Here is a 27,400-nt window from a genome sequence, read left to right as displayed (position 1 = left end):
TAGGTAAAATCTGTATATCTTTTAATCGATAAATTGCTCTTTCTGTGATTGAGTACATTTGTGTCATGAGCGTGTATTTAGTGTTCACTCAAGTACCTTGCTAGTAGTTTTACTTATAGGTATTGTAAAATGCCACACATTCAAGTTTATAATGTAAACTTAAAACACATTTAAAACAGTCTCTATACTTGAAAGCAAATAAACACCACGCTGTATATTCATGTCTCACATCTATTCATCTGTTTCTGTTTTTAACACAATTTTGTGTGTTTTGGATCAAAATAGCTTCATGTTGCTTTGATTTATGTCATGTAACACAGAAGTTGTAACTTACAGAGAGGTACATTTTGTTTTGTTTGATTGTTAGTTTTTTAATACAAGGTGTTTCAAACATGTTTGATATTGTTACAGCTTTATAGCATAATCCAAGGTCACGACATAGCAAAATACAGGCCTGCTTTGACTGACACTGTGGGGTAAATCCACAGACCTAGCTACTTTAAAGTGTCATTCTGGACTTTGTTACATGAAATAAGATAAATTACTGTATAGCACTTGTTCTATAAAATGTGAAGCTATTTAATTATATAACTCCTGGTGGATTCCTCCAGTTTCATAATCTTGAAATGTTGACAGGCATTTCAGTGTTTAAGCTTTATAATGTTGTTGATTAGTAACAGGGTAATAATCCAGGTGAAATGATAAGATCCGTATTAAGCTAGTGACCAATATTTGTCATATGATGGTCTTTTGGTGATAATGAAATGCTATATTTTTGTTATTGTCTTGTAGTGCACTTATGCGATATCTGCTAAACCAAGCTCACCATTTAATAACAGTTTATTGAGCTGATAAGAAATTGCTTTAGTCAATATAGGCAATTCGAATGGTTTTATCTTCAAAAATACTCAATTCAATAATAAATAAAGAAAAACAGAATAAGCATCTCAAGACAGACTTTTATGGGTTTACCCTTTCTCTGGCATTTTTAGCAGCACTTTTGGAAAATATATATTCTGCTTTTATTGAAATTATTAATATAATTTATAAAATGTGTCATGAAGAATTGAAGATTGGAGGTTCCACCTGAACAAAGGTCCTATGAAAGTGGAGAATAACTGGTAATTTATAATCAGTGGAATAAAATTATTACATCTGTAGATTCCTACAGTAATGAGTGTTATGTATTATTAGCCCACATTCCTCTGTAGTGTACCTCATGTGCCTTTGTTTTCAGCACATCTTGTGTATATACCTCATTAATTACATTCTGGAATTTATCATTGTAGAGGAACATGTTTCCCCTCTTTAATGAAACAGCATAAGTAACATATACAATAACGTGTAATATTGGTTTATTAAAAAAATATTCACTATTGCAAATTGAGTGCTTTTGACATCGCATTGCACAGATGATATGTTGTTAATGGCCTGACGACTTAATGGGCCTGATTGGCATGGTTCAGAAAATACTTACAGCGCTGTTTCTGTAGATACGACATGGACATGTTTGTTGCATGTAATGAAGACTGCAAAATTAAGATTTCCTGTTTTCAAAATGTTAGAACTTTTTGCCTTTTAAAAAAATATTTGAAATATAAAATCAAAACATCTGCAAGGACATTTTATTCACCTCTATTATAGTTAGTTATATTATTTCCTCTTAGGTATATATGAATATGAATCCTAGTGATGCCCCGTGAGATTTTATTTGATTTTTTTGCTTCTTTCAAAACAAAGTGCTTTAGTTTCTGAAGCTTAGCTTTAATCACAATAACACATTCAATTAAAATAGATGCATCTGCATGGTCATTTTTTATAACCCTTTTGCTCTTTAGAAGCCAGGTAATTTGCTCAGAACAAGACCTAGTTTACAAGTGATTCCTGCTCCTGCCTTTGAGCTGGAAGAGTAATGTGTTACCCAGTGCTATTGAAGCAGTGTATCCTTCTGCTACAATGGTTTTTCAGAGGGCCATGAATTATTTATTTATATGCATAGTCTCCTTGTAGAATATCTGCAGGCAGGTTATCTTAAATCTTAATGCCTCATTGCCCCTCCAGTTCTCATGTGAGAGAAACTGCATAACCAAACACTACGTGTACCAGTGAACAATCTTCAGTCCTACAGCACAGGTTCTTATTAAACGTCCTCTTACCCCTGACATCCATGAGCCTTCATTCTCCAGGCCACCTTCCCATCCACTAGTGTTGGAATAAAAATAAGATCTCTTTTAATCACAGCCAAGGATGGGAGCAATTTATCTCTTTTTATGCTAGTTTTTGTGTTTATTGTACGCAAGTATTTTGTATATGCTATTCTTTGTATTGCTTGTCTACGTACCGTTGTCCTTAATGGCCATGGACAAAGAAAACAATTGACACGGATGACGATTCCTCCCCCCCGCAGACGAAGGGGGTGGGAGTTCTTAGGGACATTCTTTGCTACTAGATGATGGCTACTAGAGTCTACAGTTCTCATTTAAGCATGCCGTTTGGGTCCCACTTAAAGTAGGGGGCAGAAGGTAAATATTTTATACGAAACAAATATAATTTATTGCTCATCACTAATGCATTAGCAAACGACTCTAACATGGCAGTTTGGGAGGTCTTTTTGCAATGTTCACATTGCGCAGTCAAGCTTTCCCAAAACCTAGAAACACAGATGAGTTTTTTTTATTCATCTTTTATTGCTGATGTTTTTAATGGCCAAGACCTTTAAGCATTGGCCTGTTAAACACGGACATGATTGCTGTATGCTCAATTAATGTTTTATGGATATTTGTAATGCATTAGTAATGAGTAATAAACATTTTTTACTGTGTGACAGTTTATTATTAGGCACCTAATCTTACAAATATTGCCAAGTACCTTTCTTTGCTTTCAACAGTACATTAGCAATACTGTGAGTTGTATCCTAACAAGCCCTTACTGAATGTCCATGCAGGAGAGTCCATTTTTTTCCACCAGAGGTGGTTTACATATCCCCTATGATATCTTCAATTGGTCATAAATAAGTTATAATCTTCTGTGAGATATATATATAATACTTTCTACAAACGTAAAACATCTGATGTATTTAGATGATTGTTAATCCATGCATTTCATGCTGCGCACAATAGTTTCCTTCACGTTTCCATGCGTCTGCAGGCTTCACCTTCCTTGCTTACATCGTGATTTTGGCAACAAATTATTTAAAAAAACCTGCCGCTGCACAAGGTAAGGCAGTACTACCAGGCAACAGCCAGTAGAACTCCTGATTCCTCTTCGAGTCCCTGTTTATTTTATCTGTTCATTTTTGCCGTTATCTTTAGAGTCATTGTCCATGGAAGTCAATAGCTAAGAGAAGTCAAATGCATTTTCGGTAGGTTTATCTTGTGAAATAAAGTCATTAAACCTTGTCCCTATTTCATCCCACTCCTCAGGACCTGGTTGGCCGCGATGAGCATGACGCTGATTATGAACGCAATGGCAAAGGCACAGATCAAGCTCTTCCGCACACACGTCTGCTTGATCTGCTGCGTTGGGCTGGCTGTGAGAGAGAGGAAAGGAGAGAGAGCGAGAGTAGTCAGAAAGACTCAGTGTGGCCCCTTTCTAAAAAAAACCTGAATGGGTCTTAATGTAAAAATCTTTACAAATAAGAAGCAATTAAACCGAAAGAATGAATCTCCTTACTGTCGATATCCACAGGGCACTCTTCCGGGTTTTCTATGTGGTTTTCCTCTGTCATGATGATATTTTCAATGTCTTTCATGGACAGGTGATCACAGAAGGTGTCATAAAGCAGTCTCTTCAACTCTTCCACTGTTAGCTTTTGCATATCACACTGGAACAAAGAAATGAAGAGTGATATAGTTACTACTGCAGGTGATGTAAAATACTCTGCAACACAACCCTTTCAAAAGAATTGTGGCATCCCCTTTCGTTAGCAGAGCCCTGTTCTTTTGAATTGACATTTTCTTTCTACATACTGTAATTGAACGAAGTTTCTTACTCAGAATACAGAGCACATACTATGCTATTCATTAAATTATGAATGAAATTGTTCAAGTAAAAAATTGATGTGTAAATCTTTATGGAATTCTTATAAAATAATTAGGCGATAATATTTGAAATTACATAATTAAACCTGATTTCGTAACACTTTGATGATGGTGTTGCTAGTCCTGCTGTTCCTGTTGTACAAATTAGTACTTAACAGCATATAATCACTAAATAATATAATAATGCCTCCGGAACATTTCTCTTCAGTCTAATTTCTCATTAAAAAATAAGAAGAGAAAGGGAAAATGAATGAAGGTATTGATGATGATTACCTTCCAGAATACTGTGTCAAAGTCTGTCCCATGGAACTTATCTGGCATTCCTGCTGTGGATATCTTGGGTCCCAGCAGAGTGACAAACTCTTCAAAATCAACCTGACCATCTCCTGTTCAAAAGGATGAGTAAGAGTATATATAATCTAGCAAAGGTATGTAGGATAAGATAAATGCATGTGTTTATGCTGTTAAATTAATAATTCGCAGTGTATTCAATGAACTGATACAAAATGTGTGTTTTTAAAATTTTGAGTATTTCTTTTTGAGAATCACCATTTCTGTTTTTTCAGAACTACCATTTTAGCCAGCCGTGTATATTCCACAGCTTGGCTGTCAGATATGATCTACACACAGGAGAGAATGAGGAAGTATAGGGCAGGCTCCTCTATGTCTCTCCAGCCTTCAGGAATTTGTCAGCTCTGTACTGAAAGTTCAGCGCATGACTTCTGGCCAAATAACCCCACCTTACTCTTGATGGCACTCAGGCAATTGTGAGCCATCACTTGTTTAATCCCGGTCACAGTCAGCTAGTACTGTAACACAATCTAGGCTCGAACCTATCATCACAGAGCTCATCGGTTCACTGGTCAGCTCTTTTACCAGAGCTACCTGGGATGTCTACCTTGGTATTACTCCATTCTCCGAACCATGGTAGGCTAAAGGGTTTGGTATCCTCCCTGCTCTTCCCACTGCTTAAGGCTGATTCCTTATTCCTTTAGAACACATACGTTTCTTCTTAAATTTATTGACTTAATTGTCCTTTAGCCAGTGAGGTATTTAATTCCCCCTTAAAGCCCTCAAGGCTGTGGCTCTCTAGGTCACCGACTGTGGACCTACAGTAACTGATTCATGTCTTACCATCCATATCCAGTCTCTGGATGATTACTTCTAGCTCCACCTCATTTGGCATGTATCCAAGAGATCTCATGGCCATGCCTAGCTCTTGCTTCGAGATGAATCCATTCCCATCTCGGTCAAACACTTTAAATGCCTCCCGAATCTCTGTGGAAAAGAACTACATTTAAAGATACAGGAGGGTAATCCATACACGTGTCAAAATTCATTAAGTCATTATGCTGCACTAAACACAGTCGTAAAACCAGAAAGCATTTTGTAACCGATTAATGTGTTTCCTGTTGGGACAGAGACCATTTTCATGTCCTGATTACTAACTCCTGGACACAAATGGCTGTCACCTTTAATTACAAAGTCACAAAGATAGGGACCTGCTTCACACTTCTTCTTAAATTACTTTGTAATGTCTAAAAATAAAATCCCTCTTTAACTCCCTGTTTAGATTAAGCAATGAGACCAGTGATATTGCATTTTTGCCATTCAGAGCTTTATATTTCAATATTTTTACATGAATGATTGGATTAGATCTACATCCACTGTAAATTATCATTCAGTCATCTATAAAAGTTCTACTTGTCCAACCATAGAGCCAAATTCTTAATTATTGAATATGTAGACTATTATAACTGATTAAGGTTATAAATGTTTCATCTCACACTCTTCTTCAGTATTGTCTAGATATATGCTAGTCTTTGCCATTAAATTCATTTAGAAGTAAAATGAATTGTGAACTGAAGGAAAGATAAATATTAGGTTCTGTTCATGAAGGCCATTGTTATTTTTTGTTTTAATTATCTAAGGCTAAACCTAAACAGCGGTGTCCTTATAGGCAAGTAAATCTGCCCTAATTCTGTCTTCTATAAAGAGTATGTTACAGAGTGTCAATATTCTCATCATCCAACAGAAAAAAAGTAGCAAACTCCTCCTTAGGAATAAAAAGGTGTGTCACCACTTACAAATGCTGGATTATAGGTGTTGAAAGACTGCTTTAGGGACCCTGAACTTGACAAAGCCAGAAAGTCCAAATGTATGACTACACAAAAACTATTTTTGGAACCCCAAAGATCACAGCTAATTTCTGCTAATTGAACATTTCTATGTATATGCATGCTGTAAAATATTAACTGCACATTTATAGGATTTCTGGACAGGTTTTGCACAAACCAACATATCTACTTTGTTATTAGGCTTCCATGAATTATCAGAAGCAAAACAATTTCATTTATAGTAAATGGAACAATGGAAGCTTATTATCTGTCTTTTGGAAATATTAATGAAGCTGTTTTATAATGTTTTAAAATAACAATAACTAATTTTACAGTGAATAAAAATCACTTAATTTTGGCAGAGCTAAAGCCTATCTTTTAATCTTTCATTGCTACCACTCATCAAATGAAACAATCACTCATGTCAAAATTATAACTCAGTTGAACACTAGTGTTTCTAATAGATAGGAAGGAATATTCTGTCTCATAAAGGGACAAAACATGTACAGTAGCTGTATGTGGTTTGAAAACTTTAATTTTATTACATCTTGAGTGACCCTGCAAAAGGACAGCTGATGCATAACTGCTAGGAAGGACTTCATGTTTTATTTTACCTGTCATTTGTTTATTTACTCTGTTGAATAACTTAAAGTTTAGATTTAGAAATTGGTCGGCACTACAAATTGCGATGCAGTCAATCAGCTGAAAAAGATTCTGCATAATGCCAGCGTGATTAATATTGCAATCCCAGCAGATTTGGCATTATTGCCTTCATTACTTTATTCATCATCTCTCAAATTGCTTAGTCATTTTTATTATTTACAATAATATATTCTCGCCATGATTTGCTGTTATCATAATAAAAAGGTGTTGGAGTAGTAAAGTAAAAGTAATTCAGTCATGAAAGCCTGTCATCTTTATATGTGTGGAATTACAGATAGAAATGCAAGTGTAATCTAATTAGAACTAAGCAGGTTCTAAGGTGAGGTAGGCTGTTCAGCGCATTAAATGTGTATGTCACATGGTTAACATTTCCAGGACATAATACTTAGTTTAAAGAAATGTAGCTCTTCTTCTTTAGAGACATTTAATCATAGATAATGAATAAATACTTAAATACCAAATCCTATTTCTATGGATGTGCATTTTCCTTTATTGGGTTTGGAAAATGGATTTTGATATAGCAGATAAAGACCAACCAGTTATAGTTCATATCTATACTGACATTAATGGAATATCTATTAGGGATGACTGTGTGCTGCATGTTTATTACCCACTACAGTCTCCTTTTTATACATTTTCACCGAAGATGATTTAGCAGATTTTATCATTATTTATATTGTGGCATGTTACCAATGCTTGATTATATTAAATATAGCATACTGCAATACAGCTGGAAAGAAAGATATCTTTGACCTGTTCAATGATCATGTTCTCAGAATGATCATTAATATTGTAATGTTGCTATGCTTTATAGTTTTCCTGATTAATAGCCATAGATGTAGAGAAAACTGAAGCTGAATTAGCAAGCTATAAAATTCAGTGCAAAGAAGTATGACACTATAGTTAAGTACTTTGGTCTGGTTGAAACAAAACAAAATGCGCAAAAACAGGATAAAAAGTAATGCCATTTTTAGGATGTGGGAAAAAAACATTTTTATATGGCAATATATTCTTGCCTTGCGTATGTGAAGCAGTTGAAGGCTACAGAATGTCCCCTGAACAAAATTTATACTAAGCTGACCCTGGTTTAGATTGCTACATTTTATTTAAGATAATACTTTTATATAAATTTATATTTTAAGTCAAATTTCTTCGTTAACTTATCTTTTATAGATAAAGAAATCAGGTTTAAGCTAGATGTGTTGTAGATTTAATTTGTATTCATATACTGTAATCATTAAATTACTTGTTTTCTTGAATAATAAACTATGACAGTACAAAGTCCTTGAGTATCAGTTACTTCTTGAGAATAATAATGTAATACCTGACATACTGTACATATAAGAAGATTCTAAAATTGGTTTAATGTAGTCTTTTGATTGGCATGTCCTTAAAGAAATCATTACATACCCTGTCTTTGCATGGCAGAAGCCCATAACTATTCAACCTCCTATTTACTTCCCTGTATGTCCTTGTAACGTTTGCAACATATTGATCCAATTTGCTGAAGAGAATTTGATTTTCCTGGTGCAATTGTACGCATGGAAGCGATTATTTATCTTTTCTAAGTTTTTAATAGAAGTTTGTGTTGCTATCGGCAGGGCTGAATTAATTTAATGGGCAAATTAGAAAAGGCAAGTTCGGTGTTGAGCCTGTGTTCAGCGATTACAGTAAGGGTTATATGGGAATATGCAATCTGAAGAAAACTTTTCACTTACCCATTCTCTGTAACGTTTTTAGTTTTATCTCAAGAAGTTAGTTTAATCAAGAAGAGTGAGAAATGCATGTATTGGTTAATGTTCAGTGTGTACAGAATCTATGTTATATGCCATGAACAAAGAACTTTTGGACTCAGATTTGGGTACAGAGTTGTGAACGTATGTGGTAGTCTTAAAGATCCATATTTTTCTATTCTGTGTAACAGGTGATTATTTGCCCTTGCTTCTTCACAGGTTATTTGCTAGTCTGTTAAGGACAATGAATACAAGTAAGTGGAATAGTGTGGCATGTGAGTGTTACACAGGATTGACTGTGTCAGTCTGATGATGATGATGATGATGATAATAATGACGAGGATAGTGACAATAACAGCAACAAAAATAATAACATTGCACATTTTCTCTGACAATTTCAGTTGAGCTTTCTTACATGTTTTTGGGCTGTAGTTGGCTGGACGTTAATAATTGAGGTTTAAAAGAGAAAAATGGATTTTTGCATACAAAACATATTTGAACTACTTCAAAAGAGAATGATTAGTCCAGTTCTAGAGATTGAATTTCTCCTACATTTCTGACTACCAAATTTACTGATAAAGCCCAAGAACTTTCTTATCTGCTACAAAGATAATCTATTTTGGTAGCAGAATTTGTGATAATTGTGTGAATTATATTGGCAATATACTGTAGCAAGGCTTCCTGCTATCTCAAGTCCAAGTCTCTATAAGTCACACGACGAGGTTCGAGTTCAGATTTCTGCCACTTGTTTTAAAAAGAGCTACTGCCATTACACAGTCAGTTTTCTGGGCATGATTAAACTAATTATATTCACTTGTATTTTCCAGTTTGTGCTTTCTTTTATTTTTCTCCTTTAGGGAGTTGTTTTAACTACTTTCTCTTCTATCCTTGTTAACATTGCCACTTCCAAGAAGGCATTTTTTCCCATAACTGTTCCATACATTTTCCGTAAAGATTTTCTATTCCTAAGAAATTTAAAAGAAGATGGCACACAAACAAACCATACTGAAATTTAAGAATAAATTTATTTTGTGTGTGGCTGTGTATTTATGGGTCCTATGCCCTAATCCATCAGATTATTATTAAATGCAGATGTTAGGGTTTTCATCTCCCCAAGATTACCTGTAAAAATGCTTGACACCACTATCGCCTAAACCTGAAAAAATGAAAAGATCATATAAAATGAATGATCTATCTTTCATGTGAATAGCAGTGCATATGAGGTGTCACAATGCATTTCTCTGAATTCCTACATTAATAACAGGATTGCAACCCTGAAACATGTAGACAGGTCTGCAGTTTTCTCACAGTCCAATATTTTATGGAATATCTTTCAAACTTGGTGCCCCTTAAAATTCCCTTTTCCGCATATTATACTGCTATCTTATGCATGTGGCAGTATTAATCCATCCTTTACTGGTAAAAGGCCTCCTTAAGTGCTTGAAAGCTTTTAATATCATTTATAACAAGAGCATTACAAAATCAGCCCATAGAGGTATGTCTTTCTAGGAACTGCTTCTTTCAAATGGGTGGACTGTGTAGGAAAAACCTAATGATCTTTCACTAGAGCTGAGCATCTAAGAAACTAGTAAACTAGTCTGCATTCAGTATAAATGTGCTAAAAAAGCTCTTCACTACTCAGAGGTGTTTCTATTGGGTCTTAGAAATATTTCGTTATAAATTTAAATGTTTCATTTAAAGTGCAATAGTTACAATTAAAGTGTATACACGTTGTAGTATTCAAAAAATCTGTATTAAATGTACTACATTTAAGAAGTACAGTTAACATTTTAAGTCACTAAAATGCTTTAAGTATGCACATCTTTATAAAAGTATAAATACACTTACAATCAAACAACAGACTTAGGTACAAGACTAGCTGGGAATTCACAAGAAAGTTACCTCTGTTTTCTCATAGGAAGTGGCTCACTTGAATGGTTGTCTTTTCACTAAACAATTTGAAAGCAGCTGCAGCAAGTAAAGCATGAAAATAACTGCTCGGAGTAGTATTACCAAGAGCAGTCGAAAGCAGTAGAAGTTATGAGGTAAGATAGGCCAAATGGTCACCTTTTCATTTAACACCTTTTTATCATCATATTAAGTGCCAAGGCTGAGCAAGGTTTTTCACCCATGCTGGTTTCAGTTCCAGTCTGCCTTTGGGTGTGTTTGTTCCACTCAGTGTTTTTAAAGACGGCTTCTCCTCTGGCTTATCAGAAGATATGGTTTGAAAGACATACTGTACTTGATCTCCTTTGTTTTTGCTGTTTTTTTTTTACAATATGCTTTCCCCTGCTCCTCTGCATTAACTATTAAAAAAACGTGATTTGTATTATTAAATATATATGGTATCACAGAAGAATATTTCTGAATCATAAATCATAACAGCTTTACAGCTTTACAGCATTGGAGACAACGTTTTTCTCACAGCTAAAGCCGACATCTATTCTGCAGAAAGATAGAGATACTGCCAACAGCCCTGTTTGGGTAGCCTGTACCGCACACAGGCACCAGCAATTGATTTGAAAAACAAATGTGACATTGCATTAACAAAAAAGAATGAATAAAAAACAGTGTAATAAATTTAAAAGAATAAGGTTTCACAGTAAATTAGCCAGACAAGCTTGACAAAATATCTTCAGTGCCTAAAGTAAGGAGATGTTTATTATTTACAACAACAGTATTATAAAATTAGCATTACTAAGTCTAAAGAAATGCCGCAGAATAATGTCTAACTTCGGAATTCTTAACAGACACATGAATACCAGCAAACACATAAGGAAAAAAATCCCTAATTAGTTTCATCACATTTCCTACTGTTGGTAGAAAATAAAAAAAAACACAACACATTTTATATGCTGTAGAATTGAACAATTATAGCGTTATATTTTGACAGAGTTTAATAGATTTTCAGATTTTTTTAGTATGATGATTTCCGTCAATGTTTCAAGCCTTATGTTTCTCTGAAAAATTTCTGAAAGAATATGATGGGCCTCATATACGTAAAATGCAAGCTTGCTATGAGGATTTAAGTGCCAGATTGTTTTCAGTAGAGCACTAATACCAATGGTAATTGTAGTAATAATAGTAATTGTAATGGTAACAGAATAGGAACTATGATGATAGTAATTTTTCCTGTCTCACAGTGCTATTAAGCTACATTGCTGCATTTACACAGTCACTGTTTTATATCTGTGTTTGCCTTTGTACAATAAATGTCAATGAAATGATTTAGATTGCACTCCAATATTTGTCATTTTTCCTTTCTTTTGTATTTGAATTATGGAAAAAGCAATATGCTAGTTGTCCCTGTATATCCTCTTGAAGACAGGAGCGCAAGACGAATGTTCCATTCGGACAATGCTCAGAACAATCCCTCAGTCTCTGAATTTTATAGACATAATTCTGATATGGTCAATGCTTTGTCGCGTCAGGGATAAATTTAGTATTTCCTCCTTGCCAATCGATTGCCCACAACCCCATTTTTTCAGAACATATGCCAGTTTGTATTTTACAGCCGTTGATAGATGGTGCCATTAGGCTGACAAATGTTATCTTCTTTCTACTATTGCAGCTGTCAAAAAAGCCATCAAAGAGTGGGCATTATGTTGGCAATATGTTATCATCTCACAGAATTGTACTCTGTACAGTATTTGTGGGGTGTTTAGTAAAATACATAGGCACTGGGAACAATGTTTAGGAAATTAAATTTCAGCTTTGACAGACCTTGCTCAAAGGGGATTCAAATAAATATGCAGTAAGGAATCTCTTAGGGTCTTTGCTGTCAAACCAAAGCAAGATTCTGATTTTAGGCAAGGTTTTGATGAAATAATAAGTTTGTATATAGCACTTTTTAAATTATGGGTAGGGTTAAGCTTTTGTGTTTAGAAATTGGAAATATTCATACAGTAGGAATGAATAATGAAATCAATTTATAGTTATTGCTGTAAAGATATTATAACATATTTGCAGTAAAAAGTATGATAGTATTATTTTATGCAGTGTAACTACCAGTAATATAGCAAAACTAAATTGTATACATGCAATTATAAGCTATATATATATAACAGCTCATATACAAATACTACAGCAAAATTATAATTGTGAAAATACGCCGTCAGAATAATAGGTCATTTTTAGCTCCAGTACTGTAGTTTAAGCCTGATACTTGACATTTCTTTTAATGCTGCATGAAGCACACCCCCAGTTATCTAATTAATATGCCAGAGTGTGACATGATTCAATTTGACTATTTTAAAGTCACAACGAAGGAACGACAGAAAAAATATTCTATTATCTACAGTATGAATTTTAATACTATTGTGTCCTTTACAACACATGCCAGACCAGAATGATAAAGCTGTATCCAGCCATCTGCTTTCAGTGCACTAGTGCTGGTAAAGCTCCCATTGGTAGTATGGAGAGTAGGGAGACCTGGACATCTTTTTACTTCTCAAGAGATTGCAGCTCCTGCTGGGAGATAGTCCTTCCAGCCATGTCCTGGGACAGCCTCAAGGTGTCCACCTGGTCAGGTGTGACCAAGGCAGGTCCAAAGGAGGCCTCCCAGGGGCCATCCTGCCTTTAGGCCTTACCCTCCTCAACTGGCTCCACTCAGCTCTCCCAGATAGCTGATCCCAACTGCCCTGCAAAAAAACTCTCCTGCTGATCCTCTCTAAAGTGTTGAAAGGTTTGCCAAAAATCACTTGGAGGCTTTAGGATTCACCTTGACTCTCTGAACTCCTCCCATGGCTAGGCTCTTTCAACAGCCACAGTCCTCCTGGCTAGCCAATACCTCTCAGTCAAACTGGGAATCCAATCTGTGGACACTGCTCAGAAGGCCTCGTGTTTTGACTTGGCTTCACAGAGGGTTGTGGGAGTTTGGAACAAAATACCAAGCCATGTTTTTGAAGTCGATACTCTGGCTTCTGTCAAGAAACGCCCGGATGCGATCTTCGGATCGATTAGCTGATAACTACCAAGTGGGTTAGAAGGGTTGACAGGTTGCATATGAATTAAGGCCATTCTTATGACACAGCTTTCCTTACCACTGGTGGCCACTATGTCCAGTGCTGGCCTGACCTGGGAAACAAGAGTCAGTGGGAGGTGGGAGTTGAAATCCTTCTGCATGGGGTCATCCATCAGACACTCTCAGGCACCCTTCACAGATCCTTAAAGACTCTCAGATCTATCTGTCTGGCATCCTGTGCATCAGAGCCCACAGGTGGTGCCTCTCCCTTCGCTTGAAATATATGAACTTGTTACTAGGTACACTTAAGGGGAAATGATAATGTGAAAAATCTATACTTTCAGCAAAATACAGTGTGAGAAGCTACTATATTAGTGATAAAACTATAGTAAATGTCCCTTGGGATTGTATATTAGTGCAAGAAAAATAATGGTGGGTTGCATGTCCTTCTTAAAGAATGTGTATGATGTGCAGTCTTTCTTATGATGTCTTTTGTTAAAGTTCAGTGTTGCCAACATCACCCCTGCATCAGCCTATGCCTTCCTATTGTCTGGTAGTCATAGGGAAAAAATGAAATGGGAGCACTGGAACATTATGTGTAAGTGCCAGTCTGCTGCGGTAAGCATTCACGTTAGGCACACAGTGTTACAGCACATTGTGAATTAAAAAGTGAAAGCCCTCTCAGCTACTAGAGTGTGTCAATTTATTTCAGAAATAATTACATGATGTCAGAACTTGACTGCAGTCGGAGTCTCATGCCTGCTGTTATTGTAGTTTGTTACAAAAGAGTTTTAATTTCTAGGCTGACATTAAAAGGCAGTTCAAAGTGTTAAAGGATTTGACAGATTAAACATGGTGAGATGAAATCATAAAGTGAATCTTAACTAATAATGTAGTTAGTCTTCGTTTCACTTCTTTTCAGTCTTCAGTGTGGGCTACTTATTCACCAGGTTGTTTTTGCCTTCTGTTTTATATAAATATAAATTATTAATTGGCAGTATTAATGATTGTCAATCATTAATTGACACTGTAGTCTTATTATTCCTTTATGCAAATATTAAATTTACAGATGTACACTGTGCAATTGTTTCAGTTAATGCTGGCTGTACTGCATCTATGATGTAATATAACCAGGTGCTGCCAGTGTGCTCTGTGAGGTAACATCAAAGACAATGTTAGTACTTAGATATTCTCTGCATCTGGCATCATGAATAGTGTTTGTAGCACTCTAGTGGACCATTTATTTACCCAGGTAAGTTAATTGAGAGCAAAAGCACTTTAGATTTACTGTACATACAGAAGAACAGACATATATATCAAGGTTTGTCTTCCTTGACGCATATACTGTATATCTATATATTCATGGGTCAAGTTCAAGAAAATAAAAACAATTATAATGAAGAGGAGGCCATTTAGTCTGTCTGTTCCATTTGGTAGTTACAGTACTGTTGTAATTGCTGCGCCACACTGATGACCCTTAAGAAGGCCAAACCAGTTGTGTGGCTGTAACTTTCTATACAAAAAAAAGCAGTTAGCAATGTAAAATATAAATTTATTGTATATTGTGTTTCTAATCTTTATAGCAGTTTTTATCTTTATACGTTTTTGCGGCATGTTTTTGCCTAAGAAAAGGTTGTAGGCAAATCATTTTGAAACGCATGTTCAAAAGACATAAAAGCTGTATTAGTTGATAAAAAACATACTAGTTAATAAAAATGCTTTCAGTTTTGTATGTCAAAGACTGAAACAGTGCTACAAATTTATAGGTGTACATATCACTGCCTCTGCTCTACTATTACCAAGTTTGCAAAAAGATAATTTCATGTGTTTTGTAAATGAAAGAAAACAGAAAATATACAATTGTAAAGGTACACAACATATTGTAATCTTAAATACTGGTTACAAAAAGTCTTGTTTTTTAAAACAGATTTCTAGATTGTATTATTTTTTAAAAGATTAGCTTGTTTTAGAAAAATGTCAGTTGAATCTGATCAGAACTTACTCCTTAGAACTGAGGTTATTAGAACTGGTTATTTCTTTCTCCCCCCCAAAAAAAACGTATTGAGTCAGACATTTTCCAGTGTATATTTAAGTTCTCATTCACAAAGATGAAACGAGTTAGATTTCAGTAGGCAGATATGTGAACAAAGTGGTATTTAAGAGAAGAAGTGATGAGAATTACTTGCTTGTGTTTATCAATCTTTAGCCGCTGGTTGAAACTATGAGATGATGTTCAGACTGTCAAAGAAAACAGCAAGAAAATCCTCAGAAGTAATCTACAAGAATGTTTTTGTAAGATTTTGTTTTGACCATCTGCTAGAATTCTTTACTAATTGATCCAATTTGTACAGTCCTGTTTTGGAAATTCATTATACCTCCATTTTCATTAAAACTTAATAAACACTGTATTCAGGACAAATTATGCCTTTTGACTAGGGTTTTGTTCTATGAATTAATTTCAAAATAGTGCTTTTTTACTATTATTATTATTAACATTAATATTCCTAGCAGAAACCAAGCTATTAATTGAAAGTTGTGGTGTTGTCTGTGAATTTCATTAGTGCATTCCTCCCTTTCTAAAGTACTATACAATTTGACTGATCTCACCAAGCTCTGCTTCCCTCATTAAACTGCAATTTCAGAGGACATCTCCTGCGATTAAAATTAATATCTCTCCGTAGAGCCACTGATGCTCAACACATATTCAAAATTTACAAAATCACAATGACAGTCTAAAGATTGATTGGGTGTATTTTAATGGCATAAACAAAACTGGAACCAAAGCTTCTCTCCAGCTGCTCCTGGAAAAGCTTTATCTTACTAAAAATTGTGATTTAACCGCACAATCCTCCAGACATTTTTCTTAACATCTGATAAAATCACACTTTTAAAGTCAGCATGCTTTTTCGTGTTTATCAGATGCAAAACACTCTACAGTATGACCACTGGTTTAAATAAGAAATAACAATCATTTTAATTCTAATTCTTCCTGTTCCCCTTAACTAGGCTGAGATATTCTAAACACATACAATATACCATAGATAAGATTGTAGGAAAGGAGGAAGGTGAATTAGGAGGGAGATAGGATCATGGATTGCTCAAAATGGCAGTGCAAGCCAAACAGCTACAGAGTCTGGACAAAGTTGGTATCCTTCAAGTACCCCACACCCAGCAGTCGTAACTTCTGCATCTCTCCTTGACAGTGGTGCATACAGTATAAGAAGCTGATTGTGAATTGCGTCATCCTTTAGTGATGAGTCATAGATTACATGACGATTTAGTAAAAGCATTAGTCTACTCTCTATTCCGCGAATTCCTGGATATGACTCTGGAACACCATCGTGGACTGTTAATTAAAACTTCTGTCATGGTGACAGTTTTCATCTCCAGCCCTCCAGGTACATATGGTTCTCTTTAAACAATTACCTGATTCAGACCAAGGAAAATAATTAAATTCAACTACATAACTAAGTAGAGAGATTAAATAAGTACTGGAAGCACTGTGTCCTGAAAAAGCTGAGATGAGGAATTACGTTTTTGGATTTATTTACAGGATTTTCTCATTTTTCTCATTCCACTTTTCTTTTCTTCTTCTTTTTCTCATTATCTAACTTCAAACGTTTGCTGTCCATCCTATATCTGTTGCTTCTATGCTTCTAAGCAGAGCTACAGTGGCAGTTAATACAGTCTCTTTTTTCTTGTCAGACGTCTCCCTAGTAAAATCTCTTAAGTCACACCAGGCATATTTGCAACTAAAATGACATCTCTCAAGTGATTTGAAATTATTAATCTTGCAAAATGTGTTTTTAATCAAATTTAAATGCACCCTCCTAATAAAATAACCCCAAACTGCCTCCAGTGCCTCCCTTTCAATTAGAGAATTATCCTAGTGAGTGTACTGCTACTCACTTCTAGTGAGTAAGTAGTAATTCAGTGTTGCTTTCTTTAATATGAATGTTAAAAAAGTGAAAGTGGCCTGCAGGGAAATGTTTGGACATTAGGTACCATAGGCCCTTAACGTTCTCTCTTCACTGCATTGCTGATCTGATCATATTTACAAAGCCATTTTTCCCCACAGTAACTACCGTATATTTTGTATAATAGCACTGGCTTTTAGCACACTTCCATTTGTAACCATGAAGGAAGACAGTCTTACATACAGAGCCGCCAAATTATCTCTGCACTGCAACAGCATGGAGTCAGGGGACTACTACAGCATGTTACAATCTATAAATACCATACACAGCCACTGCAATTCTTGTTCTGAGCTATAGAAATGACCCTGGGATTACACCAATTTGCAACAACTTTTCCCAAAGCAGTTTCAATTCTGTGGTACAACACAGATCAGAGGAGTATTCTGCCTTTAACAAAAAAAAAATACTGACACACTTTCGGATGACTGCATAACATCCCTTTATGGTAATGGCTTTGGTTTCAATGCAATTTCAAACTTTCTTGTATGTCTTGATTTTTGTATGTTTATGTTGCAATTTTAATGATAATTAATAATAATTTTAAGTACCCTTACTGTAAACGTATTTTCACATACATTTAAATGACATAAAAGTATTAACTTGCTTCATAGATTTGACCTAGTTACCAGAACTTGGGAAAAAAACACCTGATTCAAGATAAAAATTATTTAATGCTTATGCTGAAAAACTGAGCTTCAAGTCATTGTTATCATGCACCATCTAATTAAAGTATTGACATAAAACCGTGTTTTAAATGAACATTGAAGAAAATCTGGAAATTTGTTGCAGTTAATGAGCACATGGTTATTGAGAACATCTCAGTGTTTTTTTTTTAATTCGTGTAGGTTTTTGTTGGGGCAAAATGCTTAGTTTGCTACTGGAAGAAGTATTAATGGGACCAGTAGGGAGAGCTCACCGTGTGGATCGTAATGCCCCAGCATAGTGAGGGTGATACTATACTGTATAAAAACACCATCTCAATCCCAGGGTGTTTCTCTGAAAAGAGTAGGGGTGTTGACCCCCCCCCCCCCCCGGCCTTTAACAAAAATGGTCTCCTAATAATCCCCATACATTGGCTTCATTACTCTGCTTTCCTCCCCACTGATAGCTAATGTGAGGCGAGCATACTGGCGCACTATGGCTGCTGTCACAATATCCAGGTGGGGCTGGGTGTAAGGATTATTTATATATACTGTAGCATAGCGCACATCAGGTTGCAAACCCATTTAGTGTATTCTCTATACAGGATTGATTAGGGTATTAGGTGGTATGAAGTATATTAGGGTTTTGGAATTTTTTAGGGTGAATGAGTCCAGGTGCTAGATCTAAGATGTTAATGATTGTGCCCCCCCCCCCCATGATATTTAAAACAACACGACCATTTTTATTTTTCATGTGCCTCGCAACTTTATTCTAAACTGACCTTCATTGAATGAAGGAAAACCTAATGGGTGTAACCCAGTGGCTATTGGATAATATAGACAGGAAATTAAAAATCCATTTAGATTTAAGGATGAGATCACCACAAACCTCCAGACATTTCTCTAGTTACGCCCCTGATGATCTGCAGAAGGTAGAACGTAGTAAATTAGAAAATGGGACTGGAATACGAGGTGGGGTTTATTTCAATGACAGTGGTGTGCTTTAAGTGTGTCCTTCAAGTAAATGTTTTATTTTTTAATAAGAACTTTTAAGCTCTGCCTGGATCAGTTGTCGAGGCAGGTCGCATAAGTCCCTGCACTTTCTGCAATCTATTCGGTCACTGGCTGTGCTTTTCTGGAATCAGAATGGCTTTGTTTAATAGTGTCATACCTTTCTGTACCCAGGTGTTTCATTTTGGCCAAATAAAAAGACCTTTAAAATGGTTTTCCATTGCCCCAAGCCGCCTGAGTTTTACACATCATTAATTTAAAATGCTCACAGCCATCCTGCTGATGGATAGACAGAAAGTGAGTGAGCATAGATTTCTGTAAGTGCAGGAATTGCCTAAATGAGACTTGCTGCAAGCCAGCGAATGGGACGTCGCCCTGCAGAGGAAATGTGAGCAACATATGTGAATATAGATCCAAACATACAGATCAGATAAGTCAGGCATACATGAAAAAAATAAGGCTCCCTTTTTAGATAATGTAGCTGTCTCATCTCTTAATTTTTGGGGGTAAATATAAAAATAAAGCTGTTTATTATAACAGGATCAGAATGTTTCAGTAGCATTGCTCCTAGGGTTACTGTGATTTAGACAAGCCTCTAGTGTTAAATGCAGGTATATACTATAAGTATAATATCAGAAACAATGAGCTTGAATGAGCTGCTTATGAAAATGACTTGGCTGTGTTGGGACATCTTTTAATGGGACTTCTAGATAATGTTGGAAAGTGGTAAAAAAGATCAACAGATTGTTATGATATATATAGCTAAAAGTATTAAAATTAAATCAAGGACTGTTATATTAAAATTGTAACACACTAGTAAGGCCTCATTTAGAATTTTGTCTACAGTTTTGATCATCATATTATAAAAAAATGTTACTGCACTGGAATCAGTCCAGAAAGGAGAGCACAGATACATTCCCAGGCACAAAGGAATGTCCTACACTGACACACTAAAAGAGCTGAATCTTTTTACTCTTAAAAACCTAATTTAGATATTCCAAAATAGATGAGACATTTTCTAATGTTATAGAAGATGCCATGTGCATGTCATGTTCAACAGTGAGGGAATGATGCCCAATGCATTTCGCCTGTCCAATAAAACATTTGTTAATCTGTTCATGGGCAGACAAATATTCTCAGATTTCAGCAACCAGGTTAAAAATCTAAGCAACTTTGATCTAGTGAAGGATTTCTGGGTATCCAGCAATGTTTTATTCGATGCAGAATCAAAAGCCTTTAGACTAAAATATCATTTTTATCTTCTTAAGCTAAAAGAATGAAATGACACTGTAATTATAGCAGTAATTTCCATTTTATTCCCCCTGTGCTTTAGTACTGTAAATGAAATATCCAAGGACAAAAACCCATTTGCTTTTACAATCTGGTGTAAGCTATATGGGACCCCCCTAATACTAACTGAAGGAGCTCAGGAAAATGCTTCATTACAAGCCCATTTGTGTTTTTTATAAAGCAGGTTTTACTAATATTGTCTTCATTGGTAGAGAACTGGGAAATTCTCCACAATAATATGCAACATAATCGATACCTAGTCCTCGGAGGAGAAAAACAAGGTAAATGTTTAGCAGAAAGAGTCTGGCTTTACCACTTTACATCCTCTTAACCATAACAGATTGGATTCTTAAGAAAACACCAGTGGAATTTCAATGAAGTACTATCCTAGTAAACCAGCTTATTTTCTGAACCTTGGTGAGCAGCAGTGCCTTCCCACAATACTGCTTATCTCTTTGTTTTTCCTTCCCAAAGTTCTGGGTTTTGTTAGAGCTTTTGTATATTTAAATATTCAAGCCCTTGATTATTTTTTTTATTTAATGAATTTGTATTTTGGGAGAGGAAATAATTGAAAATGTGCACAAGAGCACAATTCTCCTTTAAATTGAAACTGATTGGCTGAACCCAATGTACTGTATTATAGCCCATGCATAGATGCACAAATTGCATAGATGAAGAAAAACTGAATTTCAACACATTTTGAAACCAGATGGGGTAATAGTAACTTATTCTTCTTGCTGAGCTAGTGTGTAATAACAATTTTCTAAAAACATTTGCAGTTGACTTTTTTTCTCTCTGCAAAAAGATCTTTAACGGACTTAAAGGATCAACATCAATTGATTTGCAGGATTTTTGTTTAATTCAAGTTACTTTTTTGATTACTCTTTGTATTTGATGCTGACAGCTCCTAATTACTAAACAAAGGCCTGTGATGTGTGTAGGTCCTGAACTGAAAAGACAAGAAAGAAACAAGGTCTCTTTAAGTGGGAGTCAACTATTGACAACAGTATTTGTCCAAAGTGAAACATTTTTCAATATTGAGCACACACAAAAAAAAGATAGGACATTTATTCAATTCAGGACACAACACCAATGTGCAATCAACTACAAAAACTAAGAAAACCATGATAGAAGATTTCAACAGACAGACGGAATAATTCAAATGTTCAAAAGTAAAAGGTACAGCTTGTACTTATAATTAATGGTTCCAGACATTTCCTACACTGTTCCTCTCTTCTTATTGATACAGATAGGCTTGAATCTCCCTTTTCTCCCTGGTGACCACCAAACAAATATGTAGGAAATTGTCTACTTAAGAGGAACATCCAGAACTACTTCCACACACACACACATCATACTGTAGCTCAACACCTGTGCCCAGCTCAGAGTAAAACTCTTTCGTGGTGGTCAGATAGTCACAGTGCCATGTCTGTTTTCTTAGTTCATTCTAATAGAGTCCTGCAGAGGGGAAGATTGCCAAAATGCTAGGTCCTTTCAAGCTGAAAATAAATCAGTTTTATTTTTTTTTCAGCTGGAAAGATCTTTTGTTCCTTTCATACACAATGGGAAAACCAATCTACAGAGGAAGCAGTGAAACAATAGATACAGTATATCACAAAAAAGCAACTGCTGAAACAGAGAATTTGGTGCACTCCTGGTGACTTTCTTCTTTTGGTAAATTGTTCCTACTGTATGTGATTAATTTCAGTTTTTGAGGATTTTACTAAGGCTACAGGTAGTAAAGAGGTGATCATTCTTTTTCCCCCCATAGTTGTGTATTGTTTTTACAGGATCTTGAAATACTCCACTGACTTTTTGAGACACCTTTAGAAAATTAATGGTGCTATTAGAAGCCCATATTTTATTAATTAGCCTAAAATAGAACCCAAAAGTGCTGAGAGGTGTCGGAGCATTTAAGCCAGTGTTGTGATAAGTGTTCATAAGCATTATACTTTATGAAGCTCCTGTCTTCAATGCTGAACTTAAATGTGTGCTGTTGTTTATGATCACTAGAATAACTCAAGGGAGAAGTATTCTAGGTACATCTTGGGAATTTCATTTTTCTCTTTTTAATTGGCACCAATTTGGCCACATCAGGTGTAATATTTCAAGGGTGTAGAGTTATATGTATTTATTTATTAATTTTTTTATTCTGGGTCACATTCCACGCCAGTTCATCAAAACAAGTACATTTCATTAATTGAAGCGCTCATATAAACCCCCTTTACAAAATAATAAACTCAGCACTAAAATAAACCTGGTACCCCATTTATGCATGAATGTTATAGAAAAATAAAGTAAATGGATTTTGTATACTGGTTACATATTTTAACATCACTTTAATTGTTTAGACCTATTTAATTGATTAATTGAGAGATGAATAAGCTGTAGAATGTGAAGAGTGGTGAAAATGATGCACTTTACACTTTACATGCTACTGGTATGTCTGAGGCTGGTCACGCACTGCATGGAGTATTCAGAGCCAGCAACTTCTAACTTGGCAAAGCGTTAGAGCCAAATGCAGTCTGTCAATGATAGGCCGCAATCTGGCAGATCCTGAGTCATGACACCTTGCCAAGATTGATGGAGAGGTCAAAGTGTCAAGTGTCTGGGAAGGAGTGTCTAGTCGCTACAAAATTCCACTTGTGATTTATAGCATTCCAACTGTGCAGCGCTAAACTGATCAAGTCCTGCTTGCTGCCCTTCCTTTGAGCATATCATGAAAGGCCATGCTCTTGCACAACATTGTCCTGCTTCTCCTGTAACAATCTTATGGCTGTCTTGTGAGATGAGACGGTAACTGCTTTGCCTTAGATGCCCAGATGTGAGCTCCACTGAACATGTGTGGAATGAACTAGAAATATGCACTGCATCTAGAGCTCCAAGAACAGAGAAAGGGCACCTGCTTGTCCAGGCTCTATAAGAGGAGCAAGATTAAAATTCCACAAGACGGCATTTACAATTCTGTGCAAAGCATGCATCACAGGTGTACAGCTTTTATTGCTTCCAAAGGTGGCGTTACAGGTTATTAGCCTGTGACATTCATGTTAGGTCCCCTGTTGATACTGAATGTTAATCAGCATAATGGATTTACCTATATCACATCAATAAAATGACAGTGCACCTGCTACAAAAAGATTGTAATTTTCCTGAGAAAAACTTGAAACCGTTGCAATTACAAGTGATGTGTTTCTTTTTGATGCTCGGCATAGTACATGTGGATTCTCTGCATGTTACCAATTTTAAGTTGGAACCAATCCAGCCGAAGAATATCATGGTATGTCACTGGAAAATCAGGTACTGTAGAAATCCTCTATAAGAATGTATGGAAGTGTGACGTGTGAATTTAAGTCATAGTGTGAGCATTCAAAGACAAATGGCAAGACTTAAAAGCTACAGACAAGCTTTATGAATATTTCTAAATACATATCAAATAATACATTTTCTGTGACAAATGGACGTATCAATTGACTTTATGCACAGTAAGTTTAATTTACAATGATTTTATTTTCTCTATATACATGATAACACGATTTAGGACTTTTATCATTTTTATATACTTTTTTTTACACAAATTATACTTGAATTTCTGTCTGTATTTATATGGAAGTTCTGCTGCCTTCCAGAGCTCTCACTCTTTGAAGGCAAAATAAATTGTGGAGGCAGTAGCTGGTTAATATGTTGACATTGGCACTTGGTAAAGCCAAATACAGAAACTGGGTAAGTTTTACTCAGTTTTCTTTTTTTAAGGTGGCTACTGTGACTCATAATCTGAATAAAGCTGTAACTTTTTACATATCCCAATGAAATTTCCTCGGCTGGTATGTTTCTAAGGATTACCACGTCTGAAAACTGATAGATAATGATAATCCTTTAAATCTGCTCAGATCCATAAATACAGGCATGGGCAAGAATAAAGGGAAAATGCTTAAAATGACACAAGAGACTATGTTTCATTCATGGGAATTGCTTTTTTCTAAAACCCATAAACTGCAATGGAGTGCATTCTAGTCATGGAGAATGTCCACTCAAACATACCGGGCAAATTTGAGAGCCTCACATTCTGTCACGGTATGGAATTTTATTTTTGTATAGGTTTTGTGCTCTTCCAGGCCCAGACGTACAAGGCAGGTATGAGAACAGACTGGGCAGCTGAGCCAATTTGTGTCTCTCACCCCAGAGAAAAAGACATCATTTGAAAGTTGAACTGGGTTAATGCCATTGCTTTTACATCATCCTTTTAACCCCACATCCTAGACACCCATGTTATGCAAAAGAAATATTACATTTTTATAGCATTATAACAGTGCGATCGTTAAAAATTAACACTGCTTATAACTCTTTGCAACAAACCATTTTATGCTTGTTTCGCAAGTGACACACTGCTCTGTGCACTGTGTTCATGAAGCCCATATGCTGAAGGAAACGCAACATAAAATCCTACATCCCACAGAGCTATTTTTTGATCAAGCGTGTTGCCGTGGTAAGGATTAGACAACAATAATGGAAAAACAATGTTTCTCTTTATAGACTATAAATTGCAAGGCAACAGGACTACGGGGAGCAACAACGTTGAAACTACTTGTTCGGGATGATGGATATCTTCTGAGATCGCAAAATTGCGGTTCTGGTTACTGTCGCGTAATACAAACAACACAAAGGATATTTCCTGTAGAAAGTAGCAGACGTGCCGAATCTGTTGAAACCAGACACACGTAGACGCATTCACAGACAAAAACAAGATAACTCAGCTTTTGAAATCCTTTTGTATGTTCTGCAGGAGTGTTAGGATTGTGAGAGTTTTAGGGACATGCTAAGAATGTTGAAACAGTTGGAACGTGATAATTGAATGCTTCAGTGCTGTCCATTGTACTGAAAAAATAAGCCCCCTGTTGACTTGAAATACAATTTACAGTATAACATCACATTAGCAATACCATTTATTTCGATTACACATGAAGCAAATTTATTTTGTGGCGTTACAATTGCTTATGTTAGAAGTGTATTAATAAAAGAGGTATAGAGGTTTCTCTTGACGCTTCATATGGCTTCAAGTGTCTTGTCTGATACGATTTGCTGACATTAAAAGTGCAGGTGATAGTCCAATAGCGGCATATGAAAATCCGTAGGTAAGGAATATACTGGGAAATACTCTAATGGCGAAAATATTAACTCGCGTGTTCAATCTGTGAGGTTGTACAGGTGGTTCCCGGTGGATTTCCCGCGTGGATTTATTCAGACGTGATTGCAAAGTGTTCTGCTTTGGTGTTTACGGCATAAAGTCTAATAAGTTGCACCATTTACGCTTGGAGTGATGGAAATATCTGCATGAGGCTTTGCCTATGATATCCTCGCAAAGGACTAAAACATTAATATCGGTCTACTGTATCAAACGCTTCGGGTTTTTATTCTAAAAGTTTGCTTCAATTTGGTGAATTTTTGTTACAGTTTAGAAGTGAAGGGTGAGCGATACAAATGCATTCAGTGGAACAATGGCTTTAATGCATTTATTATTATAATTAGAAATTCTGTATCGCATACACACTCGGCTGTCAGCCACCGCGCGGCTATGAATTTTCCTTGAACCCAGACCGTACATGACAGGGAACATTTACAGTAAGCACAGTGATCTGGTTGCCACATTGCATTAGATTTTGAGATGAATGAAGAAAAACAAACTCATACATACCCTCTAATTCATCCTCTGGGATATTTATAGGGGTCCTGTACGTAAGAATGTCCGGAATTGTGCAGATACCTCTGTACATTAAGGTGGAGGTTACGGGGTGCAGAGGCATTTTGGCAATCCAAAGACGACACCTGTATCGCGATCTTCATATAGCAAGCTTTAGTAAACAGACACCAAGTTAGCTATACTCCACTTGTTGTAAGGATATGGAACCTGAAGTCCATACAGAAAAATGCGATTAAGTCCCGTTTCTTGCGTAGAACGAAGAAAGCAACAGCTTCATACAAGAGAAGATTGGGAATGCGCCAAAAGCCGTTTTAGCATTTACTTTACCGATGCCAACTATAGACGTTCCTATTCCTGAAACCCATAAATCTGATGTCGCAGCACTGATATAGATAATTACTAAACTATGCCACGATTTCATCAAGTTTGCCAAAGGCTTCTCCTTCCAAAGTGAAATCTTGTTTATTTTTATTGATTTAAATTTTCTAGCAGCAGTGCATTGTCTTCCATATTATAAGACTAATCTTATACCCATGAAAGTCTCTTAAGAATTTCTTAGGACCTGTATCGCACATTCACGGTGGTTCCATAAGCGATGGCTTTTAAAAGCTATCTGGAATCTGTCCTCATAAGTGGTATATTCCCAAGAATTAAACTATTGTTTTGAACAATAATTAATTACACAGACCAAAACCTCCCTCTGTTGAAAACAAATTTGTAAATCTTTAATACATGGTTTAGACTTTTGCTTATCGCCGTTTCACAACCTTTAAGTGTTATAATAATCCTGCATGTTTTAGTAGAATAGCCAATATAAAATGCTTTTACTTTTGCTCAAGTTGAAATCTTTTTTCCCCTATTCAAATTTCTCTCTCTCTCTGTCTAATTTATATGAATTATTCGTTTCAGTCAGATCCAGAATTTGTAATAGTTAAAAAAAAAGAAACAAGCAGTCCAAACCAAGCTTCTAACTTTGTCTTCTCCCCAAAAAATAAGAAGAATAAAGCATCTTCTGCGTACTTTGGTTTGTTTTTAGTTAATTCCCAACTGTCCAAAGTAACTGCGTCCAAGATATAGCCGGCCTTGCCATTATTTTGTGTCCCGATTCCTTTCATTCACTCCAGGTGAAGGAACGCCCTGTCTTTCTCCTGCCGCCGGAATCTTTCTTAGTGTCTCATTCCTATTCAGCTCGCTCCTCTCTCTAATCCCTTTCTTACTCACTGCCTGCAGCGACACACGTGGTCCCCCGGTACCACCTAAACAATACAAA

The 27,400-nt window shown here is 35.9% G+C and overlaps 1 protein-coding gene across 1 annotated transcript; it reads right to left on the bottom strand.

The window, feature by feature from the left end:
• Positions 1 to 27,400, bottom strand: LOC148641525 (calcium-binding protein 7). Its single transcript, XM_088618216.1, has 5 exons — positions 26,125 to 27,400; positions 5,175 to 5,318; positions 4,314 to 4,426; positions 3,673 to 3,823; positions 1 to 3,529 (listed from the first exon to the last, which is right to left on the bottom strand). The coding sequence occupies exons 1-5, from the start codon at positions 26,231 to 26,233 to the stop codon at positions 3,402 to 3,404; spliced, it is 645 nt and encodes a 214-aa protein (XP_088474342.1). The 5' UTR covers positions 26,234 to 27,400; the 3' UTR covers positions 1 to 3,401.

Source organism: Lepisosteus platostomus, chromosome 24 (assembly GCF_059453375.1).
Source record: "Lepisosteus platostomus isolate fLepPlt1 chromosome 24, fLepPlt1.hap1, whole genome shotgun sequence".
NCBI classification, from domain to species: Eukaryota; Metazoa; Chordata; class Actinopteri; order Semionotiformes; family Lepisosteidae; genus Lepisosteus; species Lepisosteus platostomus.
This window is presented reverse-complemented; position numbering and strand designations above follow the sequence as displayed.